This window comes from Mchenga conophoros, linkage group LG19 (assembly GCF_057382185.1).
Source record: "Mchenga conophoros isolate Kocher_MC1m ecotype Shallow Benthic linkage group LG19, M_conophoros_male_GT1.1, whole genome shotgun sequence".
Lineage (NCBI taxonomy): Eukaryota > Metazoa > Chordata > Actinopteri > Cichliformes > Cichlidae > Mchenga > Mchenga conophoros.
In genome coordinates, this window is record NC_140544.1 from 15071586 (window position 1) to 15096908 (window position 25323).

A 25323-nucleotide genomic window follows, 5' to 3' on the forward strand; every position below is an offset into this window, starting at 1 on the left:
CAATAAAATGCTGCTTTTTTTTCCTCTGTGACATAGATACCACAGCACTAATAACATAATCGTATTCTCTTTCATTCATTCTGCAGGGAAAAATATTGAATTATCATGAATCCAAAAACAAGTTAGATAAGATATTCCCTTTGTTGTTGTCCTGAAAGCACATGTATTCGGCCACAGAGCGCATGGCTTGGAGACCTGGTCCACAAATAAACTCAATAAAAGTCCGGCATTAGTTTCTTTGGTGGATTCCACAAGCAAAGCATTGAATTATATGGGAAAGTCAAAGCCTGAATCAAATATTGTATCATTACAAAAATCTGTGGCGTCAATCATTACTTGTCAGGGTCGGTTCAGTAGAACTGAGTAACTCCCACTGTTTCATAAAAATCTAGACTTTTCAGGGTTTTCTTTAAAAAAAAAAAATCTAATTTGAACTATATAAAGGAATAAACGTGGATTTAATGCCAGTTTTGTTCTCTGTAGGTTCCTTTCTTTGGTCCGCTGTTTGATGGAGCCATTGTGGACATGAAGATTTTGCCCACCATGGTGAGAGCGACAGCTATCAACGCGAGTCGGGCCCTTAAATCCCTCATCCCTCTCTACCAGAACTTGTATCCTTTAAAACCCTCATATGAAAATTTAGGATAAAAAGGCAAAGGTAGGATGCTGAAAAGGAGTTTTCTCTCTGGTTTTTCTCTTTTCTTGTGTTATATTAGCATATTATTTATATTGTTATGTATTATGTTTGCGTTTTAAGAGATATTTAACCTCACAAGACTCTTTTGCCACAAACTTCAGGAAAAAAAACTTCATTCAAAACTCAAAGGTCTGCAGCACGTGGATTTATGCTATTACCAGCTCTCTGTTTAGGTCTGAAGACTTCAGCTATTCCTGCACTTTGCAAAGTTTTAAGTATCAAGGTGAACGAGAGTCACACCAAATACATATCTAATTTCTTTCTTTCTTTTTTTCCAAATGATTGCTCAGAAGAATTCAGGGGAGTATTTTATTATTATTGGCCTGAAAGAGTTTGCAAAACACTTTAAATATCACTGTGTCTAACCTTCACTGAAACAGGTAGGCTTGCTGACAGCTGACAGCATATCGTCCTTTGCAGCCTCGTGCAGAAAAGGCCTTCAATCTCTTTTTCTTTTGTACTGTGGTTGTAGCTTTTTTAGTGTTACATTAAACTCTTAAGTCCACTAAATGCAGTCTAAAACTATTTTTAGCAGTTTTGCATCACCTTGATATTTATTTATTATTTATTTAATTTTTTATGACTTGCCCTGTCATCCACAATTCCACATGCTCTCAAATGATGAGATGTTTTAAAAACTTACATTGAAGTTGTGAGAATGTCGTTTTGCTGTGTGAGCTTTTGAAATCGTTACACGTGTGAGTGTGAGAGAGAATGTTGGGTTGGAGGATTAAGAATAGCAGATCAATGTCCAGTGCTGTGCAGCTTTCAGAATATGAGAGCTCGTTTGATAGAGCTGCATTTAGTTGCCTCTGAAGTGCTATATATCAAGTGTGCGTGTTTACCCGTGCGTGGCCAGGCAGAGAAGATTGGGATGCACATTCGGAGGGTGTGTATATGTGTGTGTCTGTGAATCCGTGTGTGCAAGGAGAGAAAGGCAGACAGACAGGTGTGCATGCAGTCTGTCTGCCTGATCCGAAGCGATGGTTTGGAAGAAGCCGTGGTCGATAATTATCGATGACTCTCCTCTCTAATGCTGTTCCTAAATGAGAGGCTTTGCTCTCTGGTCTCAGAGACACACAGCCAGATAAGTATCCACATTCATACACACTCTTGATTACACTTACATGGACACAAGAGGTACAGAAATCCAAGTGAATCAATATAAAAACATGCAGATTAATTAACATTTTTCAACCAATATTTTTTTAAAGAAAGACTGTGAAACTAAAAAACAAACAAACACAAAAACCAAAACAGTAATTGTCCCCCATGTCTGTGTGCATATCTTTGTGTTCTCTCTTTTCTTTGTGTTCAAAACTGCCTGATGACCAATTAAAGGAAAAACATAATCACTTCCTGCTGTGACAAAACAAATTTCCCACGTGTGGGACTAATAAAGGTTATCTTATCTTATCTTATCTATTCCCTACAGTGAGAGGATCCGGTGGCTCCGTTTTGTCGTGAGGGACTTTGTGCAGACATGCTTTGGTTCCACTTGTCCCTTTGAAAGAGAATCGTCAATACAAAGTTTTTCTGAGTGATCACCTTCATGCTGAAAAACAGGTGCTTTTAACTTCTAGGCTGAACGATTGTAATTCCTTATTATTATTATTATTATTTTATTTCTACCAGAATGCTGCAGTGAGATGACTAACATGAAGTGTTTAATTCAGTATTAAATTTGAAATCCTTCTCTTCACATGCAAAGCCCGAATGTCCCCATTATATCTCAAAGACCCCAAAGATACCTTAGTATCGGTGTAGAGCCACTTTGCTCTCAGACTGCAGCCTAACTTGTGTTTCCTATGTTTCCCAAGAGTAGAGCCTTTTGGTATCAGGCAGCTTCAGTTATCAGACTTTGTCCAAGTCATCCAGTTCACCTGGAAGGTGCACACATGTGGGGGATTTGGCACTGAGGTGTTAGACATTATTCTGAGGGAGAAAATCCTTTGAAAGATTGGTGTTCATCCATGCAGTACAGTTCCAGAGCCTCTGTGATTCAGGGTCAAAACTGCTTGGAGCTGTTCTGGTGGCATGTGGCATCACTTCCCCCCCACCTTTACTTTGTCACCTGCCCTGTACATAGTGCAGGTGATGAAAGATGGTGGACCATGTGGATAGACGAGGGAAAGGACAGGGCGAGGAAGCCATTTCGCTCTGCTAGTGATACACAGGCTGTTAGGCTCAGTGTGGGGCTGTAGCTCGTGAGCAAACACCCCCCCTCCCGACAGCTTTGTGTAGGTGTATGTGCGTTTTTGTGCGCCCACTGCTTCTTCCCCACCTTCATGTCTGTTTGTGTTTTTTGTGTTACTCCAGCAATCTTGAGCGAGTGTGCAGACATGTAGACACCTCTGCTAGCGTCCACATGTCCTGCGTTTCCGTGCGAGACTGTGTGTGCACGTCCGTTTACCCACTGCGCACGTTTGTTTGTGAGCATGTGCACTTGGTGACACACTTGTGTCACGCATGCTTGTTTTGGGGTGTTTGTGTGTGTCTGAAAGTGTCCTGGCGCGTATCGATTGGTGGTAGCAGCAGGCCGATGTCTCTGACAGCCTGAATTACAGTAATCAGTCATTATTGACTCCCCATCGCTGTGCTACACACACCACTCTGCTCCTCTTATCTGTCTCTCCACCTCTCCCTCCCTTTGTGTCCCCCACTTCTGTCACTCCTTTCCTCCCTCCCTCCCTCCCTCCCTCCCTCAAACTCTGGGACCATCTATCTTTACACTCACATCCCTGTACGTCTTCTTGTGGCCTTTTCCACCTCCTCCTGCTTCTATCTCGTATCTGTGGCCCTCATCATCTTTTCCTCTATCTTCCTCCCTAATTCTGTCCCTGCATTGTCTCTCTTGTCACTCTAATTCCTTTATCTTCGCAAATCCTTTTTTTCTATCTCTGTCGTACTGTCTGTTTTTCATCTTTTTCACATTTATTACTTTTCGTTCTTCATTCAGTTTTTCTCCCCCAGATCTTTTTCTTGTCTGTTCATTCTCATTGTCCTAAAGTGAGGGAAAGTCGCTTCATGATGTAATAGCAACCCTTTAAGACAAACTTTTCTCAATAATATTTCCCTGTTGGCATTTTTCTTCCAGTATTGCAGTCCTTCAAGTATGAAGGACTGCAATAATAAAAAATAAATAAAGTAAAAAATGTGTAAATAAATTGTTAATAATAATAATAATAATAATAATAATAATGGATACTTTATTGATCCCCATGGGGAAATTACTTGTTTTTCTCTGCATTTGACCCATTCACTCTGTGAAGCAGTGGGCAGCCCACTAAGCAGGCACCCGGGGAGCAGTGTGTAGGGACGGTACCTTGCTCAGGGGTACCTCAGGGTAGCCGTTAAGTGGATTCAAACCGCCGACCTTCCGATCATGGGGCGACCACTTTACCTACTGAGCTATCCCTGCCCCTTACTTACTTAGTTACTTAGCTTAATTACTACGTGCCTCAGTTCTCATCATTAGGGCAATTGAAGGCCCTGTCGTTATGAAATGCAGTGATAGATATAGAAAAGAATGCATTATGTTCAGAAGCTAATGCAGAAATAAGGGCATAGACTTAAAAATAATAATAATTTCTTAAATAAAGCAGGAGTCTCGAGAGAGATATATATATATATATATATATATATATATATATATATATATATATAAATAAAAGCAGCTGGATAGCGTAGTGGTTAAACTACACGCCTTTGGAACAGAGGATCGCAAGTTCGATTCCTGCCTGGGGCGTCTGTATCCAGTAAGGGTCCTAAGGCTAGACCCCCTATGCTAAGCAAGCCTACCGCAGACATGAGCGAGACAGATAAATATGAAGGCATGCCGGCTCGGACGTCGCCCGGATCAACAAGGTCCGTGTCAGGTGTTGAGGAACCAGGGCACCCTGACGAAAAGTGGGCTACTGGAACAAGAAGGCATCGGTGGGCAAGGGACGAAAACAGGGCGTTGTTGGAATGCTACTACGCAAGTAACCCCGGCGGAAGGGGCTACATGAATAGGATGAGGGACCTATGGATTCTTCGATACCCAACATCCACAATGACGGCGAAACAACTAGTAGCTCAGTGTTCCAACATTCGAAAGAAGGGACTGCTCTCACAGCTAGAGATTGACGAGGTACAACACAAATGCTACGGCAAGGAGTCAGGACGCCAGGTCAGGGGGGAGATATCATCACCCCCACCCGAGATTGGGTACATAGCCCCAAGTGCGATAGGAGAAGGATCGTTGAGTGCGAGAGGAACTGACCTGAAAAATAGGATCATGGCCAAGCTTGAAACCTGGATCCCCCGTAGCCGGTTACCAAGATTACGTGAAGTACCCCCAGAAGGTCTGCTAGATGATGTTAATGCAGCACTACGGGCAATACCTACAACCACGATTACCGACACTAACAAGCTGATCTACAATACGGCAGCAGTGATCAGTGAGATGCTTGGCTACAAGTTGAACAGCCACAAGGGGCAGTACCCTCCATGGAGAAGGAGGCTAGAGGGTAGAGGGCAAGATCAAAGTAGCACGGAGGGAGGTTAGCCAACTAACGGAGTTGCAGAAAGGTGCGACAAATAAGGTGCCTAAGAAATACAGCAAGTTGTCCATACCTGAGGCCTTGGAAACTGCCAAGCAAAGACTCACAGCCTTGGCCAGCCGCTTGAGGAGGTACACCAGAGAGATAGAAGGCAGGAGAATAAACCAGCTGTTCTCCACAGAACCAGCAAAGGTGTACTCTCAGTGGCAAGGGAACAATAAGAGAACAGCACCACCAAGGCTGGAGACGGAGCAATACTGGAAGAGCATATGGGAGAAGGATGCAACCCATAACGGCAATGCTCAGTGGCTAGAGGATCTGAGGGCAGACCACAGCGACCTCCCTGAACAGGGTCCAGTAACCATCACAGTGGCAGATATCCAAGAAAGGGTCTCCAGTATGAAGAGTTGGACAGCACCAGGGCCCGACATGGTTCACGCCTACTGGCTGAAGAAGCTGACTGCACTCCACGAGCGTCTGGCAGCACAAATGAACCAGCTGCTAGTTAACGAAAGACACCCGGAATGGCTAACTGAAGGCCGGACGGTCCTGATCCCCAAGGACCCCAAGAAGGGACCGGTCCCCTCCAACTACCGACCAATAACCTGCCTCAGTACTACATGGAAGCTCCTGTCAGGCATCATATCGGCTAAGATGAACAGGCACATGGGTCAATACATGAGCGGGACACAGAAAGGAATTGGCAAGAATACCAGAGGTGCAAAACACCAGCTACTGGTAGACAGAACAATCAGCCGAGACTGCAAGACCAGACTGACCAACCTGTGCACTGCCTGGATTGATTACAAGAAGGCCTATGACTCAATGCCCCACAGCTGGATACTGGAATGCCTAGAATTGTACAAGATCAATGGGACCCTAAGAGCCTTCATCAGGAACTCAATGGGGATGTGGCGTACAACACTAGAGGCCAACTCCAAGCCCATAGCACAAGTTACCATCAAGTGCGGGATCTACCAAGGAGATGCTCTGTCCCCACTGCTGTTCTGCATAGGCCTGAACCCCCTCAGTGAGATCATTAACAAGACTGGCTACGGATACCGACTACGGAACGGAGCAGTTGTCAGCCACCTCCTGTACATGGATGGCATCAAGCTGTATGCCAAGAGTGAACGAGACATCGATTCACTGATCCACACTACCAGGCTATACAGCAATGACATTGGAATGTCGTTCGGACTGGAGAAGTGTAGTCGGATGGTAACAAAGAGAGGGAAGGTAGTCAGAACTGAGGGGATTGAACTACCAGAAGGCAACATTGCAGACATAGAGGACAGTTACAAGTACCTGGGGATCCCGCAGGCAAATGGGAACCATGAAGAGGCCGCTAGAAAGGCTGCAACCACCAAGTACCTGCAGAGGGTCAGGCAAGTCCTGAGGAGTCAGCTGAATGGTAAGAACAAGATCCGGGCCATCAACACATACGCCCTGCCCGTGATCAGGTACCCTGCTGGGGTAATAAGCTGGCCAAAGGAGGAGATAGAAGCCACTGACATAAAGACAAGAAAGCTCCTTACCATGCATGGAGGGTTTCACCCCAAGTCCAGCACCCTGAGGCTGTACGCTAAGCGGAAGGAAGGGGGCCGGGGACTGGTGAGTGTCAGCACCACAGTCCAGGATGAGACAAGGAACATCCAAGAATACATTGGGAAGATGGCCCCAACTGACCGAGTGCTCAGTGAATACCTCAGGCAGCAGAAACCCAAGAATGAGGAGGGAGACGAGGAACCATCATGGAAGGACAGGCCCCTGCACGGTATGTACCACCGGCAGATAGAGGAGGTGGCGGATATCCAGAAATCCTACCAGTGGCTGGACAAAGCTGGACTGAAAGACAGCACAGAGGCACTAATCATGGCAGCACAAGAACAAGCTCTGAGTACAAGATCCATAGAGGCTGGGGTCTATCACACCAGGCAAGACCCCAGGTGCAGGCTGTGTAAAGATGCCCCAGAGACTATCCAGCACATAACAGCAGGGTGCAAGATGCTAGCAGGCAAGGCATACATGGAACGCCATAACCAAGTGGCCGGCATAGTGTACAGGAACATCTGTGCCGAGTATAACCTAGAAGTCCCGAGGTCAAAATGGGAGATGCCCCCAAGGGTGGTGGAGAATGACTGAGCTAAGATCCTGTGGGACTTCCAGATACAGACGGACAAAATGGTGGTGGGTAACCAACCGGACATAGTGGTGGTAGACAAACAGAAGAAGACGGCCGTAGTGATCGATGTAGCGGTTCCGAATGACAGCAATATCAGGAAGAAGGAACACGAGAAGCTGGAGAAATACCAAGGGCTCAGAGAAGAGCTCGAGAGGATGTGGAGGGTGAAGGTAACGGTGGTCCCCGTGGTAATCGGAGCACTAGGTGCGGTGACTCCCAAGCTAGGCGAGTGGCTCCAGCAGATCCCGGGAAAAACATCGGAGATCTCTGTCCAGAAGAGCGCAGTCCTGGGAACAGCTAAGATACTGCGCAGGACCCTCAAGCTCCCAGGCCTCTGGTAGAGGACCCGAGCTTGAAGGATAAACCGCCCGCAGGGGCGTGCTGGGTGTTGGTTTTATATTAGGGGTGCAATGATACACAAAATTCACGGTACGGTTCGGTTCGGTTCGATACTTTGGTGTCACGGTTCGATATTTTTCGATACAAAAAAAATGTTCATGCCTTTTTAATTTGTCATTTATTAAAATTATAAATATATATTTTAACACAAAAGTACAGTTTTTAAATTTAACCCTAACCCTTGTGCGTGTTGTTTTTTAGCTCGTCATATTGCAGCCACAGAAATTCTTTTGTCCATGAAACCATAAAGCTGCACTTTCTTTTTGCCTTATAGTCTGATTTGTCATAACTTCTCCGTTTTGTGGTAAGCTTTTCTTTGGCTGTCACTTCTTCACCCTGACCTGTCTTATTTGGCTCAGCAGAACTAAAATATATATCTGTCTGTGAAGGTTCTCAATCATCCAGGTCATCGTAGTGAAATATATATCCTGCCGCACTCACATAAGCTCAGCGATTCTCTGCGCGATCAACCTCTCACATGTTTAAGCTGCGGGAGATTTCACTTGTCATGTTTGCATAGTAAGCTAACAATTAATAAGACGATGTCAGAGGAATTGGTGCACAAATTATCATCACTCACAGATCAGTGCTGTCGCTCTCTATACACAGTTCGCGCGATTGCAAAGTGAAAGCAAAAAAACAAGCGCAAATTCAAACACGATTTCAATATGTCACATATTGACAGTGGCTCACCCAATGACATAATTACCCAGCTACATTTCTGAAAGAATGCAAAAGCATTGACATATATTTTTCCTTCCTACAATAGCCCGACAGGCAGGGCAGAGATAGCCCCGGGACGTCGGGCTAGCGATATTGCGAGCCCTGTATCTGATTGAGGAATCACTCATCTTTGGAAAAGAGAGTTTATTACAGAGAAATGTCTCTTTCCAAAATAAAAGCTATACTATCCGCTTCTTCTGGGCTATATTCTCAGCAGCATATTAAACATATCAGGTCTCCATAAGGAGAATCCTGTGCTAACAGCTGTCTAAATGACTCGGCTAAAGTTTGTAGCATGCATGCTTGTTGTTTTTGTCTTTGCACTAGGATGATGTCGGTGTAAATGTGCAGTCATATTCGTTGTGTTCCCACTAGTGCTTTCAGGTTAATCTCGTTGAAATGACCTTAACGCCACAACACGGCAAATCTCCGTTAACGAGCTACCCTATACAGAGGGGCTAGACGGCCAACACGTTAACGAGCTAACTGCGCTAACACACTAGCTCCCACCCATGTAATTGAGCATTGCATGGCACATCCAACATACTGTTTTACTTTAGTCCATGGCTCGCTTACCTTCAGGGTCATACGTCACATGAAAACCAAAATAATTCCAAACGCCAGATCTGAATGAGGGTGGGGAGGTCCACTTCTGTCTCGCTAGCTTGCCCTGCGCTCTTCCTTCTGACCATGCTGTCTGTGTTGAGTGCTCAGTGAATCTGCGTTCGACTACTCCGCCTAGGCTGCACTCTCGAGCCTAGGCGGAGTAGTCAAATGCAGATTCACTGAGCGCTCAACACAGACAGCATCGTCAGAAGGAAAGTTGATAAAATAAATTACAAATTTTGTATTGTTCTTTTTTTTTTTCTCCCCTTTGGTTTTCTTTCTTTCTCTCCCCCTCTTTCTTTCATTCTTTCCCCCTGTCCTATCCCACAGTCATGTCTGTCCCGTTTGCAACTGAAAATAAAATAAATTCATAATTATAATAAAGGTCAATCAAATGGACCAATATGATGATCCACTTAAAATAAATCCTCTTGGCATCTTTCTTGGCCTCAAGACAACAATTCTGATGGCTATAGATCCAAACGGGACACAAAAAAAAAAAAAAAAAAAATTGAAAAAAATTGTATTGTTCGATACATATGTGTACCGAACCGAAAGCACTGTATCGAACGGTTCAATATCGATACGAATATCGTTGCACCCCTAATATATATATATATATATATATATATATATATATATATATATATATATATATATATATATATATATATATATATATATATATATATATATATATAGGTAAATTAATACAAAGGTAAATAAATGCAGTGCATTTTTAAAAAGTATGAATATATAATTTATGTTATAAATTAATTCATGCATATTTTTAATTTTTACTGTTATTCATCCGTTTAATGTCTTGTTTATTTGTTCTTAAGGGGGGCTTTACAACAATTACAACATACCTGGCCAAGCAACGACATCTTGGGTCTTAAAAAAAGCCTCTATAAGGGGGCGTAATACAGCACATTTCTAACCTTAAAACATTTAAATGTTACATTTTGCCACTTGAGATCAAATGTAAATCAGAGCAAAACACTTTTTCATGGGTGCAGTAGTTGTTTTGTTGTTGCACTGACCCAGGTCTTTGTGATAAGTTGTGTTTAAAACGACACAACAGCTTGTGCTACGATGAGCATCTTCATCTCTCTGTGGCGGCTGCAGTGATCAAACCTTTTTCCAGCTGCGGTTGGTTTCATTGCTTTGTTTTGTTCAGCTATTACAGAAAAGGAAGCTTCACACAAATATACGGATCATGCCTTTTTCTGTGTTTCAACCATGGTTCCTTTTTCCCCCCTGATTTTCAGCTGTTGTTGAATATTTGCAAGTGGCTTCCTGCTCAGAGTGAATTAAACTGTTTGGAACATTTATTCTAACATGTGGTTTGTGGAACTTGAACTACATCTCCAAACGTTGATTCTGTTCATCTGGACGTAGCGTTTTCAGTGGGAGAAATGTTTCGTCACTCATCCAAGTGACTTCTACAGTCTCAGCTGACTGCAGGTTTCCCCAATCTTATAAACAGTACATTTGCCTAATGACTGAAACCAGCCCACTCCTTCATCATGATTATGCAAATTCTCATGACCACTGATCAACTTGAACTACATTTAAAAAATAATATTAGTAGCCCATGCTTTGTATTCCTGTCATTCAGTGTTATAGAAATCATTTGAGACTCCTAATGTCAAAAAAATTAAAAGAAACTAAAATGCTTGTGATATGTTACATCGAAGATTATGCATTTGTTGGCAAATTTTTGCCCCATATATGAGGGACCAGAACCTATGAAATGGACTTAATATTCTGGTCATTATGACCAGAAATGAGTGTCTGAGCTCAAAAACTCATCAGGAAAGTGTTTAGAGATCAGGGCCCGAGGCCTTTTTGTCCTCATATTCTTCTACAGGAGCAGGAGTTTCTTTGCAACCACAGGTATCTCCCCCTGGTGGCTGTTGAAAGGATTACAGGTTTATTAAAGGTTTAAGACCAGTTTCATTGGCTTCCCTTTTCTGACCTTTTGTACTGAATGTGGTTGGGCATCAAACAGTTTGTCCAGCTTAGCAGAAAGGCTAATGTCAGTTAGCACTAGTAAGTACTGCTAGCGGTCATCGTATGGTAATCTCATTCTTGATCTGCATGTTTTTGTTTTAGCAAAGATTTTACGTCAGAAGACCTTCCTAACCCAACCCTCCCATTGGTGTGAGCTTGGGGCCAACGCTCGCATGTGTACACTGGTTTTCTGACTGTAGAGTAGTTGAGATTTGAAGAGAGATGAATGATTCATATCTTCCTGACATACCTGTGAATTCGGCAACACGGAATACATGAGGCTTAGATGTCCTTGTGTATGAATCTCCTTCAGTTCTGCATAAAGCTTCAGCTGAGTGCTGCATTGTAACATTGACTGATAGGACCTCGCTGAGGGGCTGACACAGAAGCAAAATGAGAGAAGGTTGGCAAGACAAAGTATGTCAGTGTTAACTGGCATTTTTCTCGTCTTTCTTTCCCGTTCTCTCTCTCTCCCGCTCTCTCTCTGTCTGCCTTCTTCCCTCTCTCCCCCTCTCTCTGTCTCTTGGCCCTCAGGGCAGTCCATCTGCCTTTTCTCTCTCTCTGATCTTTCATTCACCGTGACCAGAGCCATCCAAAACCACACAGCACACTCACACACAGGGTGCCAGGCTGCTGGGGCAGCTGTGTGTAAGCACAGCTCTCTCACATATCAGCTCACTGCAGCAGCAGAAGCAGTCCAAAACTCCCCAACACATGCATGCACACACTCTTCATATAGGCCTTACTACACTCGCACGTGTCACGATGAACAATAACACAAAGCTGGTATTAGAAACTTCCCTTCTCTTCCCGCTGATGACTCGTGTTAGCACACACGCAGCCAGTCTTTAGTCACGTAAAGAATAGCCCATCAGATTGGAATCAGTCCTCCTGAACTTATAGATTAGACCAGATAAAAGTGTGGAGCAGACTGCTGGGTATCATCGCTCTTTAAGCGACACCAGCGTGTCGGGATCCAGATGTGATTTGCGTAGCCCTACTGTAGATCATCTCTATCACAATTCCCTTGGATTTATTACTGGGGAAAGTTGCGAAGCTGTTCGTAATTAACTTTAATGTTTTTTACCATTACTTTTAAGACTTGAAAACATGGGTTACAGTGCATGTTTGCAAGAATGCTTTGCTTTTGATATTACCCTTGTGAATGAAGAAAGCATGCACCATTAGAGGTGGGAAAGTCATATGTCAGCCTGCAGCATAAAACCTGCTTTTTTTATGTGCCTGCTTGTCCTTGACTAAAGTAATGTTGATTTCATGACAAAAAGTTGAAGTAAACCTTTAGATCGTGGCACTTTGAGTGGGTGTAAAATTCATTTGATTCTCATTATTAAAAGATCTTAAAAAGTGTTTCAGCCCTGAAGCTTTCATGTAGCAGTCTCCTGTGTTTATAGTTACGAGTCCTCAAAATGTTAAAAACTGACATGAATTATTTTTTAAAAGCACAAAATTTCAAAACAAACCATAGTAGGAAGGTAAAATTTTGTTTGTTGTACCAAACACAAAATCAGCTGAGTGTGAAAGTGGAAACTTGATCTCTAAATCTGATGCTTTTTATAAGAGGTGACTTGAATCTTTACCTTATTGAGTAAAATCTGTTTTCCAAGCTAAAGTTGAGTTTTGTGACCGTGAGTCCGTCTAAGCAGAGTCATCATGCTGGCCCACTGGTCACCTAGCTGCAACTACTACAGCTGCTCTACCATCTGATAACACCGTGTTGCGGTGTGTGTGTGTGTGTGTGTGTGTGTGTGTGTGTGTGTGTGTGTAAGAGTAGGCTGTGGCCATCCTCCATCTGCTCCTGTGTGATTGTGGTTTTTGGGGAACAATGTTGGAGAGACACTAAGCTGCTATACACACACGGACACACACACACACAGGCTGCCAGCAAATGTTTGTGTGTGCATGAATTTTCAAATATATCACCTAACCATTTACACTTACACAAAATGTAAACATGAAGTGCATGTGTATAAACGTTACTTTCAGGATTAAAGGGTGTGTGTGTGTGTGTGTGTGTGTGTGTGTGTGTGTGTGTGTGTGTGTTGGTTGTGTGGGACGTCCCCTCTAGTAGTTGATTGGCAGAGATAGCTGCACTGAGGCTGGGGTCAGCATATGGCTCAGTATGATAGCGATGCTCTGTTTTTAGTGTGTGTGTGTGTGTGTGTGTGTGTGTGAGCGTCATTGCCTTTCTCTCGCTTTCACACTCTGTTCCCACTGAAATGGTGGCAGCTCTGGGCATGTAGCGCTATTATCCCCCATATCCACACACACACACACACACACACAGACACACACACACCAAGGGCAGCCAAACGCCTAGCGGCCTGCCTGGCTTCTCTTTGCCAACTCCCACAATAGAGCCTATTGTCCCAGTAAGGCTACAATCTGCTGTGTGTGACAAGGATGTGTGTGTTTCTCACCACGGTAGAAAGGTGAGGGCAGAGCCTTACAAATTGAAGACATTTTCTTATTGCTGATGCTGAAATGGGGTCATGTTATCCTTAACCTCCCGCAGGCTCCGCTGCACCCGTCAGACACTGGAGAAGCATTTCTTTTGATCTAAAAGAAAGCTGCACCAATGCCTGCGTCATGCTCTCACTGATAAATCTATCACAAACGTACATTTAAAACACTTGGTGAAAAAGTCTTCCATGAGTAAAGCTGCTCCATGATTTAAAATCTGGATGTAAATGAGCATACAACTCTGCGGTGCATGAGGAGCTTCTGCTGGCAGATTGACAGAAATCAGTGCCACACATTGAGTGGCACATACACAATCAGGATTAGGCTAAGGGTCTGTGTATTAGTGCGGGTTAGGGGTAAGGAAATGAATATAAGTCTGTGTGTATGCTTGCAGAGGGGGAGGTGATGGTGGTTAATTGTTTCCCGTCGGGTAGTTAGAGGAAATGAAAAGGGGTGAGGAGGAGGGGGTCACGGCTAATCTCTTTCCCATCTCCTTGGGGAAGTCTGTGTGTATGTGTGTGTTGCTTCTAGGATGACTGCCTGCTTCACAGTCACATATTAGCGCTATGATTTCCAAACACTTGAAAGTGGACAGATGTTACAGTTAACATGTGGCCGTGTTTGAGTTAAAGAGAAGTTATTCCCAGGTGTTTTTCAGTTGAATTTCACTGATTATTTTGAAAGCTTTTGACTGCTTCCTTATTTCCCAAGAGGTCGCCACTGTGGATGGATACACATATTTGATTTTTTGCATCCTTCCTGATGCAACCCTCCCGTTTATCTGGACTCAGGCTGTTCTGGCCCCCTGAGGATGGATGTGTGTTTCCTTCTAGTCTCGAACCAGAAATCTTTTGCATCTCAGGCACATACTTTTGCTGGTTTTGGTTGTACCTCATAGACTATGATATTATGCATGAGAGAAAAAACATTTAGAGACTCCTAAATACAGAAATCTATGTGGTATTTCTCCCTATGGGTGGAGGGATAAAATGATCTTTACATCAGCAGTTTAGGTGGCTTTTAGCAAATTTGACTTATTTAGATGACGTTTAAATTTACAGTAAAGCCTTTAAACTTAAGAGCATATTTCAACACATTTTATATTTCTATTCTAGACCTTGACTAAACTAGGTTTGCTTGATTAGGAGCTGTTTTAGTTCCTCCTCCTTTAAGGCTGCTCACACTTTAAGCTACACCAAATGAATAATTGTTTTGGGATGAACCGCTTATGCTTTGAAGTTGGATTTTTTTTTCAGTCCCACAGGTGCATGAAATTAAGAACCTAAAAATGCAAGCTGCCTTTACAAACATTGGTGGAGATATGATTTGTTCTAAAAGAGCTCACTGAATTTTGTGGTACTGAATTAAGATGCCAGTGTTACAACAAGTCAGTTTGTAGAATTTCTAGGAGGGAGTAAATTTCACAATCAGTTGTAAGTAAGACAGATCACATAAAACTACAACGTCCTGTGTATCTGCTGAGTTCCTTTCTGTGGTCTGCTTGTAGATCCACTAACCACTAAGCATTGCCGTTATGGGTTGCGTCCTTCTCCTATATGCTATTCCAGTATTGCTCTGTCTCCAGCTTTGGTGGGGTTGTTCTCATAGTGTTCCCCTGCTACTGGGAGTACACCATAGATGGCTTAGTAGAGTACAGCTGGTTTATTGTCCTGCCTTCCAACTTTCTAGTATACCTCTTTAAGCTGCTGTGAGTGTTTGGCGGTTTTTAAGGCCTCAGGTTTAGGCAGCTTGCTGTGCTTCTTAGGCACCTTCTTCATCTCTAGTCTTCTTCTCCATGGAGGGTACTGCTCCTTGTGAGGTCATCTTGAGGTCATCCGAGCATTGTCGCGGTGTAGATTTTGATGATGGTCACAGCAGAGCAGCGTGACTAGCAGTCAATACATAGGTGTCAATTATCAAAGCTGATGTGCATTACTTTAATGTTACTCCTGCCTCGTGATGGGTTTTTGGGCCTAATTTCCAACATTCATGATTCATGTCGTGACTGACTGAGCGGGCGAGTGTCTGTGTTTGTGTGCAAGCATACATGCTTGTCACCGAGAGCTGTGCAGACACATGAGCCGCAGCCATCAGTGGCTTGATCACACCTTGCTGGAGCAGGCCCCCCTCTGACTGGTAAACAAGCTAATCTGCAGTTGTGTGTATGTGAGTGTGTAAGTGCGTGAATGCGCTTTGTGGCCGGGTGTGTGAATGTAAGTTTCTTTATGTGATAAGGTGTTTAAGATTCAGGGTGGGTTCCCTCACGGATGACCGAGACAAAGTGCAGAACAGCAGACTGTGTGTCATCAGCTCTAACAGGCGTGTTGAATTTAGCCTTAAAGAGGCAGAAAGAAAAAAGTGTTCGTGAGCACAGACGGGGGTGTTGGCGAAAGATTAATTACTGGTGATAATTGGATTAGAAGGAAAAAAAATATTTTTACCCAGCTAATAAGCGCTAAGTGGGGCAGGATTTGTGTATCTCAAGGGCACCTGCAACATCCTAGCAGGTGTTTTAAGTGTTACCAATAAAGTTTTCAGACTTTTTATTCAAATTATTTGGTAACTTTAAGTCCCCTTGTTCTGTCAAGTTGATTTTTTTGACATTTTAATTCTTGATTGCAGAAAGACATCAGTCTGAAACATAAGCATCTTCTTTTGAGATTTCAAATGATCTAAAAATGGTTTGAATTTAATCATATTGTGTTTCTAAGGAAGTAACAACCTCTGGCATTGCACATTTTGTCCAATCAGTAACCCAAAGCCTCAAATAAGATGAAGGACAAGCTCCATATATTCACATTTAATAAGCAGGAGCATTTTATTATTTGTCCAAAATAGCGTAATTCTTTTGGTTGACAAATATTTGGCAGTCAATCCACCCTTATTGCATAGACTGTAAATGACAGATGGACATAGCTGTTGAGCTGTTCTTTTGCATTTGTTGTGTTAGTTTTCATGACATGTGTTTTTGTTTCTATGTAGTTTTTTTTGTTTGTTTTTTCACATCCAGAATGTGAAGTCATACCTTTTCGTGAATATTAGCAAGTTTGTTTACCGAGGCATAGACTAGTCGGGTTCCTTTCACAGATACAGATACTTGTTAATTAGTGTTAATCCATCCATCCATCCATCTTCATCCGCTTATCCGAGGTCGGGTCGCGGGGGTAGCAGCCTAAGCAAAGAGGTCCAGACCTCCCTCTCCCCAGCCACCTCCTCCAGCTTGTCCGGGGGAATACCAAGGCGTTCCCAGGCCAGCCGAGAGATATAATCTCTCCAGCGTGTCCTGGGTCTGCCCCGGGGCCTCCTCCCGGTGGGACATGCCTGGAACACCTCGCCCAGGAGGCGCCCAGGGGGCATCCTTGCCAGATGCCCGAACCACCTCAGCTGGCTCCTTTCGATGTGGAGCAGCAGCTGCTCTACTCTAAGCCCCTCCCGGATGGCCGAACTTCTCACCCTATCTCTAAGGGAGAGGCCAGCCACCCTTCGGAGGAAGCTCATTTCCGCCGCTTGTATCCGCGATCTCGTTCTTTCGGTCACTACCCACAGCTCGTGGCCATAGGTGAGGGTAGGGACGTAGATCGACCGGTAAATTGAGAGCTTCGCTTTTACGCTCAGCTCCCTCTTCACCACGACTGACCGGTGCAGCGTCCGCATTACTGCAGCCGCAGCCCCAATCCGTCTGTCGATCTCCAGCTCCCTTCTCCCATCACTCGCGAACAAGACCCCGAGATACTTGAACTCCTCCACTTGGGGCAGGAACTCATCCCCGACCCGGAGTGGGCACTCCACCCTTTTCCGGCTGAGAACCATGGCCTCAGATTTGGAGGTGCTGATCCTCATTCCCGCTGCGTTACACTCGGCTGCGAACCGCTCCAGTGCGAGCTGGAGGCCCTCACCCGATGAAGCCAACAGAACCACATCATCCGCAAAAATCAGAGATGAGATTCTGAGGCCACCAAAGCGAAAGCCCTCCGCCACTTGGCTGCGCCTAGAAATCCTGTCCATAAAAATTATGAACAGAACCGGAGACAAAGGGCAGCCTTGGCGGAGCCCATCACCCACCGGGAACGAGTCCGACTTATTGCCGGCAATGCGAACCAAGCTCTTGCAACGGTTGTATAGGGATTGAATGGCCCGTAGCAATGGGCCAGACACCCCATACTCGCGCAACACCTCCCACAGGACGCCCCGAGGGACACGGTCGAATGCCTTCTCCAGGTCCACAAAACACATGTAGACTGGTTGGGCAAACTCCCATGCACCCTCAAGTATCCTCGAGAGGACAAAGAGCTGGTCCAGTGTTCCGCGACCAGGACGAAAACCGCATTGTTCCTCCTGTATCCGAGGTTCGACTAGCGGACGAACCCTCCTCTCCAGCACCCTGGCATAGACTTTCCCGGGGAGGCTGAGGAGTGTGATCCCCCTGTAGTTGGAACACACCCTCCGGTCCCCCTTCTTGAAGATGGGGACCACCACCCCGGTCTGCCAGTCCACAGGTACTGCCCCTGATCTCCACGCAACATTGCAGAGACGTGTCAACCAAGACAGCCCTACAACGTCCAGAGCCTTCAGGAACTCGGGGCGGACCTCATCGACACCAGGGGCTCTGCCACCAAGGAGTTGTTTAACTGCCTCAGTGACCTCGCCCCCGGAAATTGGTGGGTCACACCCCTCATCCCCAGACTCTGCTTCCTCCCCGGAAGACGTGTCAGTGGGATTAAGGAGGTCCTCGAAGTATTCCTTCCACCGCCCGACAATTTTCTCAGTCGACGTCAACAGCGCTCCGCCAGCACTATACACAGTGCAGGTAGAGCACCGCTTTCCCCTCCTGAGACGCCTGACGGTTTGCCAGAATCTCTTCGAGGCAGTCCGAAAGTCTTTTTCCATGGCCTCTCCGAACTCCTCCCACACCCGAGTTTTTGCTTCAGCCACTGCCCGAGCCGCATTCCGCTTGGCCTGTCGATACCTGTCGGCTGCCTCCGGAGTCCCACAGGCTAACCAAGCCCGATAGGCCTCCTTCTTCAGCCTGGTGGCTCCCTTCACCTCTGGTGTCCACCATTTGGTTCGGGGATTACCACCACGGCAGGCACCAACCACCTTGCGGCCGCAGCTCAATGCAGCAGCTTCGGCAATGGAGACGCTGAACATGGTCCATTCGGACTCAATGTCCCCAGTCTCCCTCGGAATGCTGTTGAAGCTCTGCCGGAGGTGTGCGTTGAAGATCTCGCGGACTGGGGCCTCTGCTAGACGTTCCCAGCACACCCTCACTACGCGTTTAGGTGCACCAGGTCTGTCCAGCGTCCTCCCCCGCCACCTGATCCAACTCACCACCAGGTGGTGATCAGTTGACAGCTCAGCCCCTCTCTTTACCCGAGTGTCCAGAACATATGGTCGCAGGTCTGGTGATACGATTACAAAATCGATCATCGACCTACGGCCTAGAGCATCCTGGTGCCACGTGCACTTATGGACACTCTTATGTTCGAACAGGGTGTTCGTTATGGCCAAACTGTGATTAGCACAGAAGTCCAATAACAAAGCACCGCTCGGGTTCAGATCAGGGAGGCCGTTCCTCCCAATCACGCCCCTCCAGGTCTCGCTGTCGTTACCCACGTGAGCATTGAAGTCTCCCAGCAGGACAACAGAGTCTCCAGGTGGAGCACCTTCCAGCACCCCCCCCAGGGACTCTAAGAAGGCTGGGTACTCCGAACTGCCACTCGGCGCATAAGCGCAGATGACAGTCAGGACCCGTTCCCCGACCCTAAGGCGCAGGGAACAAACCCTCTCGTCCACCGGGAAAAACCCCAACGTACCGGCAGCAAGCCGAGGGGATATAAGAATACCCACCCCAGCCCGCCGCCTCTCACCAGGGGCAACTCCAGACTGAGACAGAGTCCAGCCCCTCTCCAGGAGACTGGTTCCAGAGCCCAGACAATGCGTAGAGGTGAGCCCAACTATATCTAGCCGGTACCTCTCAACCTCACGCACCAACTCAGGCTCCTTCCCCACCAGAGAGGTGACATTCCATGTCCCTATTGCCAGTCTTGGCAGCCGGGGGTCGGTCCGCCAGGGCCTCCGCTCCTGGCCGCCACCCGGCTCACAATGCACCTGACCCCTATGGCGCCTCCTGCGGGTGGTGGGCCTGCGGGAGGATGGGCCCATGTCTCCTCTTCGGGCTGTGCCCGGCCGGGCCCCATGGACTAAGGCCCGGCCACCAGACGCTCGCCCTCGGGCACCCTCCCCGGGCCTGGCTCCAGGGCGGGGCCCCGGTAACCCTATCCCGGGCAGGGTAAACTGTTCCCTCGATATTCTTTTCATGGGGGTCTTCTGAATCGCTCTTTGTCTGGTCCCTCACCCAGGACCAGTTTGCCATGGGAGACCCTACCAGGGGGCAAAAGCCCCCAGACAACATAGCCCCTGGGATCCCTGGGACACACAAACCCCTCCACCACGATAAGGTAGCGATTCAAGGAGGAGTAATTAGTGTTAAGTTACACAAAAACAATGAGGAGCCTATGGGGACTTACTCGCTTTTGTAGTGGGCCTCAAGCGCCCACTTAAGGATCTGCAGTTTTTATTTTTGACACTTCCTGTCAGCTGTGTTTTGTCATTTCAGCTAAAATGTTCATTCTGTTTTATATATAACGTGCCAGGCTTTTACTTTTCACCTTTCAAGGCTTATTATGAACAGATTATATCGGCCGCTAGAAGCAGAAAGATGTACAAAAACTAGTCCTTTACTTTGAATTTAACATCTGTGTGATGCATGCGGGAGGTGAGGAATTACTTTCTTTGTCAGCTTTTATATCCATATTATGAGGATTCATATCGGTGATTGTAAAGATATATGTGTGTGAGGGGGGGGGTATTGTGTAACCGCCTGCAGATAAGAAGCGGATGTATCTCCTTAATAAGGGAATTATTATTACGGCCTTGGTGACAATCACCAGCACCCATGCTGTGCCTGTGTGAACTTTAGTGTCTCTGTGCTGGTTAAATAAAGCTTGTAATTGCACTGGCAGCTTTAAGGCTCCCCTGTGGTGACAGGGAGGTGTGTGTGTGTGTGTGTGTGTGTGTGTGTGTGTGTCTCAGTCAAAGGGTGAAATAGTGGGGTGACAAGGGGCCAATTAATGTATCACGTCTGTTTTTTCTCCTCTGCCTCTGTTTCTGCATCAGGTTAAAGAGCAGATGAATAGGGGCAAATGCGATTGTCTGATCTGAGTGTGTGTGTGTCTTTTCATGCACGTCGAGCAATAAGTAGTGCATTAGACTAACCTATCTCTGTCTTCATCTTTGGCGTACGTGGACACACACACACGCTCATAATGAAATCACAAAGCCCCTCCATATCATTGCTATCACAGAAAGATATAAACCCATTAGCTTGTTCCTTTGGGCGTGGACGCACACACATACACGCACAGGTTTATCATTACACGCTGTAAAGCTTTTCCAATTGTATTATCCCTCTGATGTCCTTCTCTCTGTTGTCTGTTCCAATGCCCGGGGTGCAGAGGACAGATAGGGGGGGTTGTGTGTGTGTTTGGGAGATGCTGGGTGAGATAAGCTGTGTGTGTGTGTGTGTGTGTGTGTGTGTGCGTGTGCGTGTGCGTGCGCGCCTCTGATGAGAGGTGTCTCGTAGACAAGAAAACGGACAAGTTGTGCTGCTTTTTAATGCAATTTTCTCAAAATAGAAAATCATAAAAAGTTGTTAGTACAGCAGGAAAAACAGGATGGGCAGCCGTACTTCATGTTCACCCTTTTTAAATTAGAGTGTAAATTAGAGTCACTTGTCTGACCAGAGGAAATTAGCTATTCAGATTCAGCATCAAAAGGTTAAAGAACGTTTCTAGCTTTTCACCGGCTGTGCTGCTCTTTCTTAATTTATTTTTAGTCGATTTAATACTCTAATTTCTGTTACTTATTAAAACAACAATTTTTATTCATTTACAGGAAGAGATGACCTTCAGCAAACACTGCCTGTTCCTTTTAACACTTTAAAACCAACATTGCTCAGATGTTTTCCCCCTCTTTAATCCTATTCAATAAGACTGATTGGAGGCATTTTTTTCCCATCCTCAGTTGCAAAGTGCAAGGCAGGGAGGTCATAAAGTGTATTTAAAGGCTTGTTGGTCTTTCTTCTTTTTAGTGAGAAAGTAAAGGTAGCTGGAAAACACAACAGTGCCAGTCTTAGCCTGGGAAGTTGGAAAAGAGCAGAGTTCACCCAAAGCCCCTGCATCTTTTGGCATACGGGTTACCTGCTCAACCAAGTGTGCCACAGCAGGGCCCCCATTTCTTACTGTGGATGCAGATATAGCTCAATATCAGCTCAATAAGTGGGGTTAAGCCACATTTCTGCTGACAAGAGAACCAATGGTTAAAGTCCTTAGATTTTATTCATAGCAAAACAAATTATTTTAGAATTGGTTTTTTTTTTCCTTTTTTTCTTTTTTCTTTTTAAGGATCTTAATTTTTTTTTTTTTTTTTTTTTTTTTTTTTTTTTTGTGTGTGTGTGGTTATTCCGCTTCTCTTCAGGCTCTTTGTGGTTTATTTGCTTCTCTTTTTTTGGTCGCTTTGTGATGTTTTTGTATTTTAACACAATGTTCAGAAACCTTTTGTTACATCACTCATATTTGGAACCGCTAATCAGCCTAACGCACGTGTTTGGACTGCAGGGTAAATCCAGACTACTCGGACAAAGCCTACATGAGCACAGGGGGAACATGCAAACTTCACACAGGAACCAGTTCATTTATTTCCATGGGTGTACTTGCGCCACTTAACATCTAGCAAGACTACCTGGCTGAGGATCCATGACGATCCACGCAGCTCGTCCTTCTGTTATTCTGAGCTTGTGCCTCATCATTGTATATCGACAAACATATTTTTCACTTTTTTATTACTTTTTTCAATTACCTCTTGCCCAGTATGCCTTTAGAACAAAACTTTATTTCACATGATGTTAAAAAAAGGTCGTTATAGGAAAAAAGCTCATGTAGTAAAATTCATGTCTTGGGTTAAAAATTTCATGTTTTTTCAATGCACAAACAAGATAAATGGACTGGTTCCTGTACAGTGCTTTTCTACTCTACACTCAAAGCACTTTATCTAAAAGTCATTCTTTCCCAAGGATGCTTTGGCATGCGACTCGAGTGGCCAGGGATCGAACAACTAAACTAAACAATACTAAATAATTCATTTCAGTTTTATTCATACAGTGCCACAACAGCAGTCACCTCAAGGCGCTTTATATTGTAAGGTAGACCCTACATAAAGAGAAAAACCCAGCAATCATATGAGCCACTATGAGCAAGTACTTTGGCAACAGTGGGAAGGAAAAACTCCCTTTTAACAGGAAGAAACCTCCGACAGAACCAGGCTCAGGGAGGGGCGGGGCCAGTTGGGGAGAGAGAAGGAAGACAGAATAAAAGACGTGCTGTGTAAGAATAATGGCATTAATAATTATTAATTACATTATTGATTGACAACCGGGTTTTGATGCTCTCTGTAGACACCATACAGTCACATTTCTACCTCTACAGACTTTATATATAGTCTCACAGCACACACCCCCTACATACAAACATTGCCATACACACACATCCCAGCAGTGGGCCCAACTCCTAATGCGCTAACAAGCTCCCTCTCTCCTCCCCTCGCCTCCTCTCCTCCTCCAGCCTCCCTCCGTCTCAAGTGATCACAGGAGTCGAACACCGCCACAATGAGCGGCGCTGCGGGAGAGAAAAGGTCTGAAATGGGGAGAGAGAGAGCGACAGAAGAGGGGGAGAAAGAGCAGGAGGAAAGCACGAACACTTCACTCTCTCCACTCCTTTCAGCCACGCACAAGAAAATGAGTTTCTGACTCGACACAAAAGAGCCTCTTTATCCGCCCCCTCTCTCCTCCATGTTTCTCCTGTCTGCCTTTCTCTGCTATGCTTTCTTTTTCTCCCTCACCAGCCTTCCTCCCCTCTTCATCCCCTTATAATTTTCCCTCTTTCTTTCCCCTTCTCTCACTGAAAGAGGGATATTTTTCTGCTAATGACTTAATAAGAGGAGCCATCTGAAATTCAATTACAGCAGATTTCATAGTTGCGACTGCCATTTGGATAGAGGGACAGAGGGATGGATGGAGGCAGAGATGTGCGAGCGCATTTCAACTCTATTTTCTATGACCTCTCAATGGTTTCTACTTTTTTTCTTTTTTTTTAATACCAATAATAATAACTTTATTTCAGTACTGTGCTTCGTGCAGACCGGCCTCCTGAAATGCTTCACAGAGGAGGATTAAAAATTTGGGAAAATAAATAACTAGAAAACCTAAAATCGTTAAATCTCAGTCACAGTTTCTGTTATTAAGACTTAATTTTCAGTATTAAATAAGAGAAAAATGTTTGTAAAAGCTGAAGCAGAAAGAGACACACAGGACCTGTATTTAATTTGGCTTAAAGAAGTCATACAGATAAATATTTTGCTCTAAATGTTGTCACGTAAAGAAAAGTGCTAAAGTTTGCTTCGATGGCGAAGTGTCTCGAAGCAGCGTTAACAGGGTTTCTCGAGGTTCCCAAGGCAGGACAAGGTGTCGAGACCACACGTGACTTCATTAAAAAAATAAGAAAAAAGGTTTAATATGCAGTCGATGTTGTAGAGACATTAATTATAAAGATGTAAAGACCCCATGTGGACATCTTCGTTGCTAGAACAGCCCGGTGTAGCCGACGTTCTCCGTGCAGAGTGTTTTAAAGCTTTCCACCGCTGATGAAGGTGAGATTACTGCTCGTGTATGTTTTGCACATCGGTCCGTCGTCCCTGTCCTCCTCATGTCGCCTCATCCCAGTGGGGAGTTGGTGTTTGTGACACGATGACACAACCCACACTGAGAGGAACAAAAAGGGAAGGAGGTATAAAGGAGGCAGACGGAGGACGAGGGAAGAAAGAGATGTTCCCGTCACTTATCTCAGCAGTGGTACTGCGTCTCTGTATGTATTTGTCCTTATTCTCCCGTCTCTGCAGACATCTTTCTTTCCCGCGGGTGTCCTTTAAACCTTTTCACCTCCTCAGAAATGAGGAAATGGGAGCCTTTTATGTGCCTTTTTTTCCCCTCCCCCTTTCTCAGACACACATTATTAAAACATGATATGAAGATGATTAGGTGTTGTTTGCCTGAATATATAATAGCACCTCTATCTCCTAATTGCATTACATGCACACCTCTCTTCCCCCTCCGACTCGCACAAACACACCTTCGTTCACCAAAGGGGGAGGTGCGATGGCGGTGAGGGGGAAGCAGGAAAGGGCAAACGGCGAGATCACACAGAGACTCGGCGTGCGAGGCGCCGGCTCGACAGTCTTTGTGCGCCTGCCGCACCTCTCCCGGCTCTCGTGTTGTTACTTAAACATCGCCGTCGCTGCCTCGCTTCCTCTGCGGCTCACCACAGGATTCTCACCCTTCCTTCATCTTCACCTTCGCTGCTTCCCTTTTAACAAGTTCTCTTCCTCCCTCAGCATCTCACTGCATTTGCACCTCCGACCCCCGTCCCTCCTTCTGAGGTTTCGACAAGTTTTTTGGGGTTTTTTTGTTTTTTTTTGAAACAATAACAGCTGTTTTTAGACGTTGACATTCCCGTGAAGTCAAGTCTGGTAAATGTCAGAAACAATCTTTGACAAACCGTCAC

The 25323-nt window shown here is 45.2% G+C and overlaps 1 protein-coding gene across 5 annotated transcripts in view; it reads left to right on the plus strand.

The window, feature by feature from the left end:
• The window catches only part of ralgapa1 (Ral GTPase activating protein catalytic subunit alpha 1), an 85422-nt gene that overhangs the window by 50373 nt on the left and 9726 nt on the right, over positions 1-25323 (plus strand). For all 5 annotated transcript variants that reach the window (XM_085258063.1, XM_085258064.1, XM_085258066.1 and 2 more), the window contains one exon: positions 484-611. In XM_085258063.1, coding sequence (XP_085114189.1) covers positions 484-611 — 128 coding nt within the window. The remainder of the gene's footprint in view (positions 1-483; positions 612-25323) is intronic.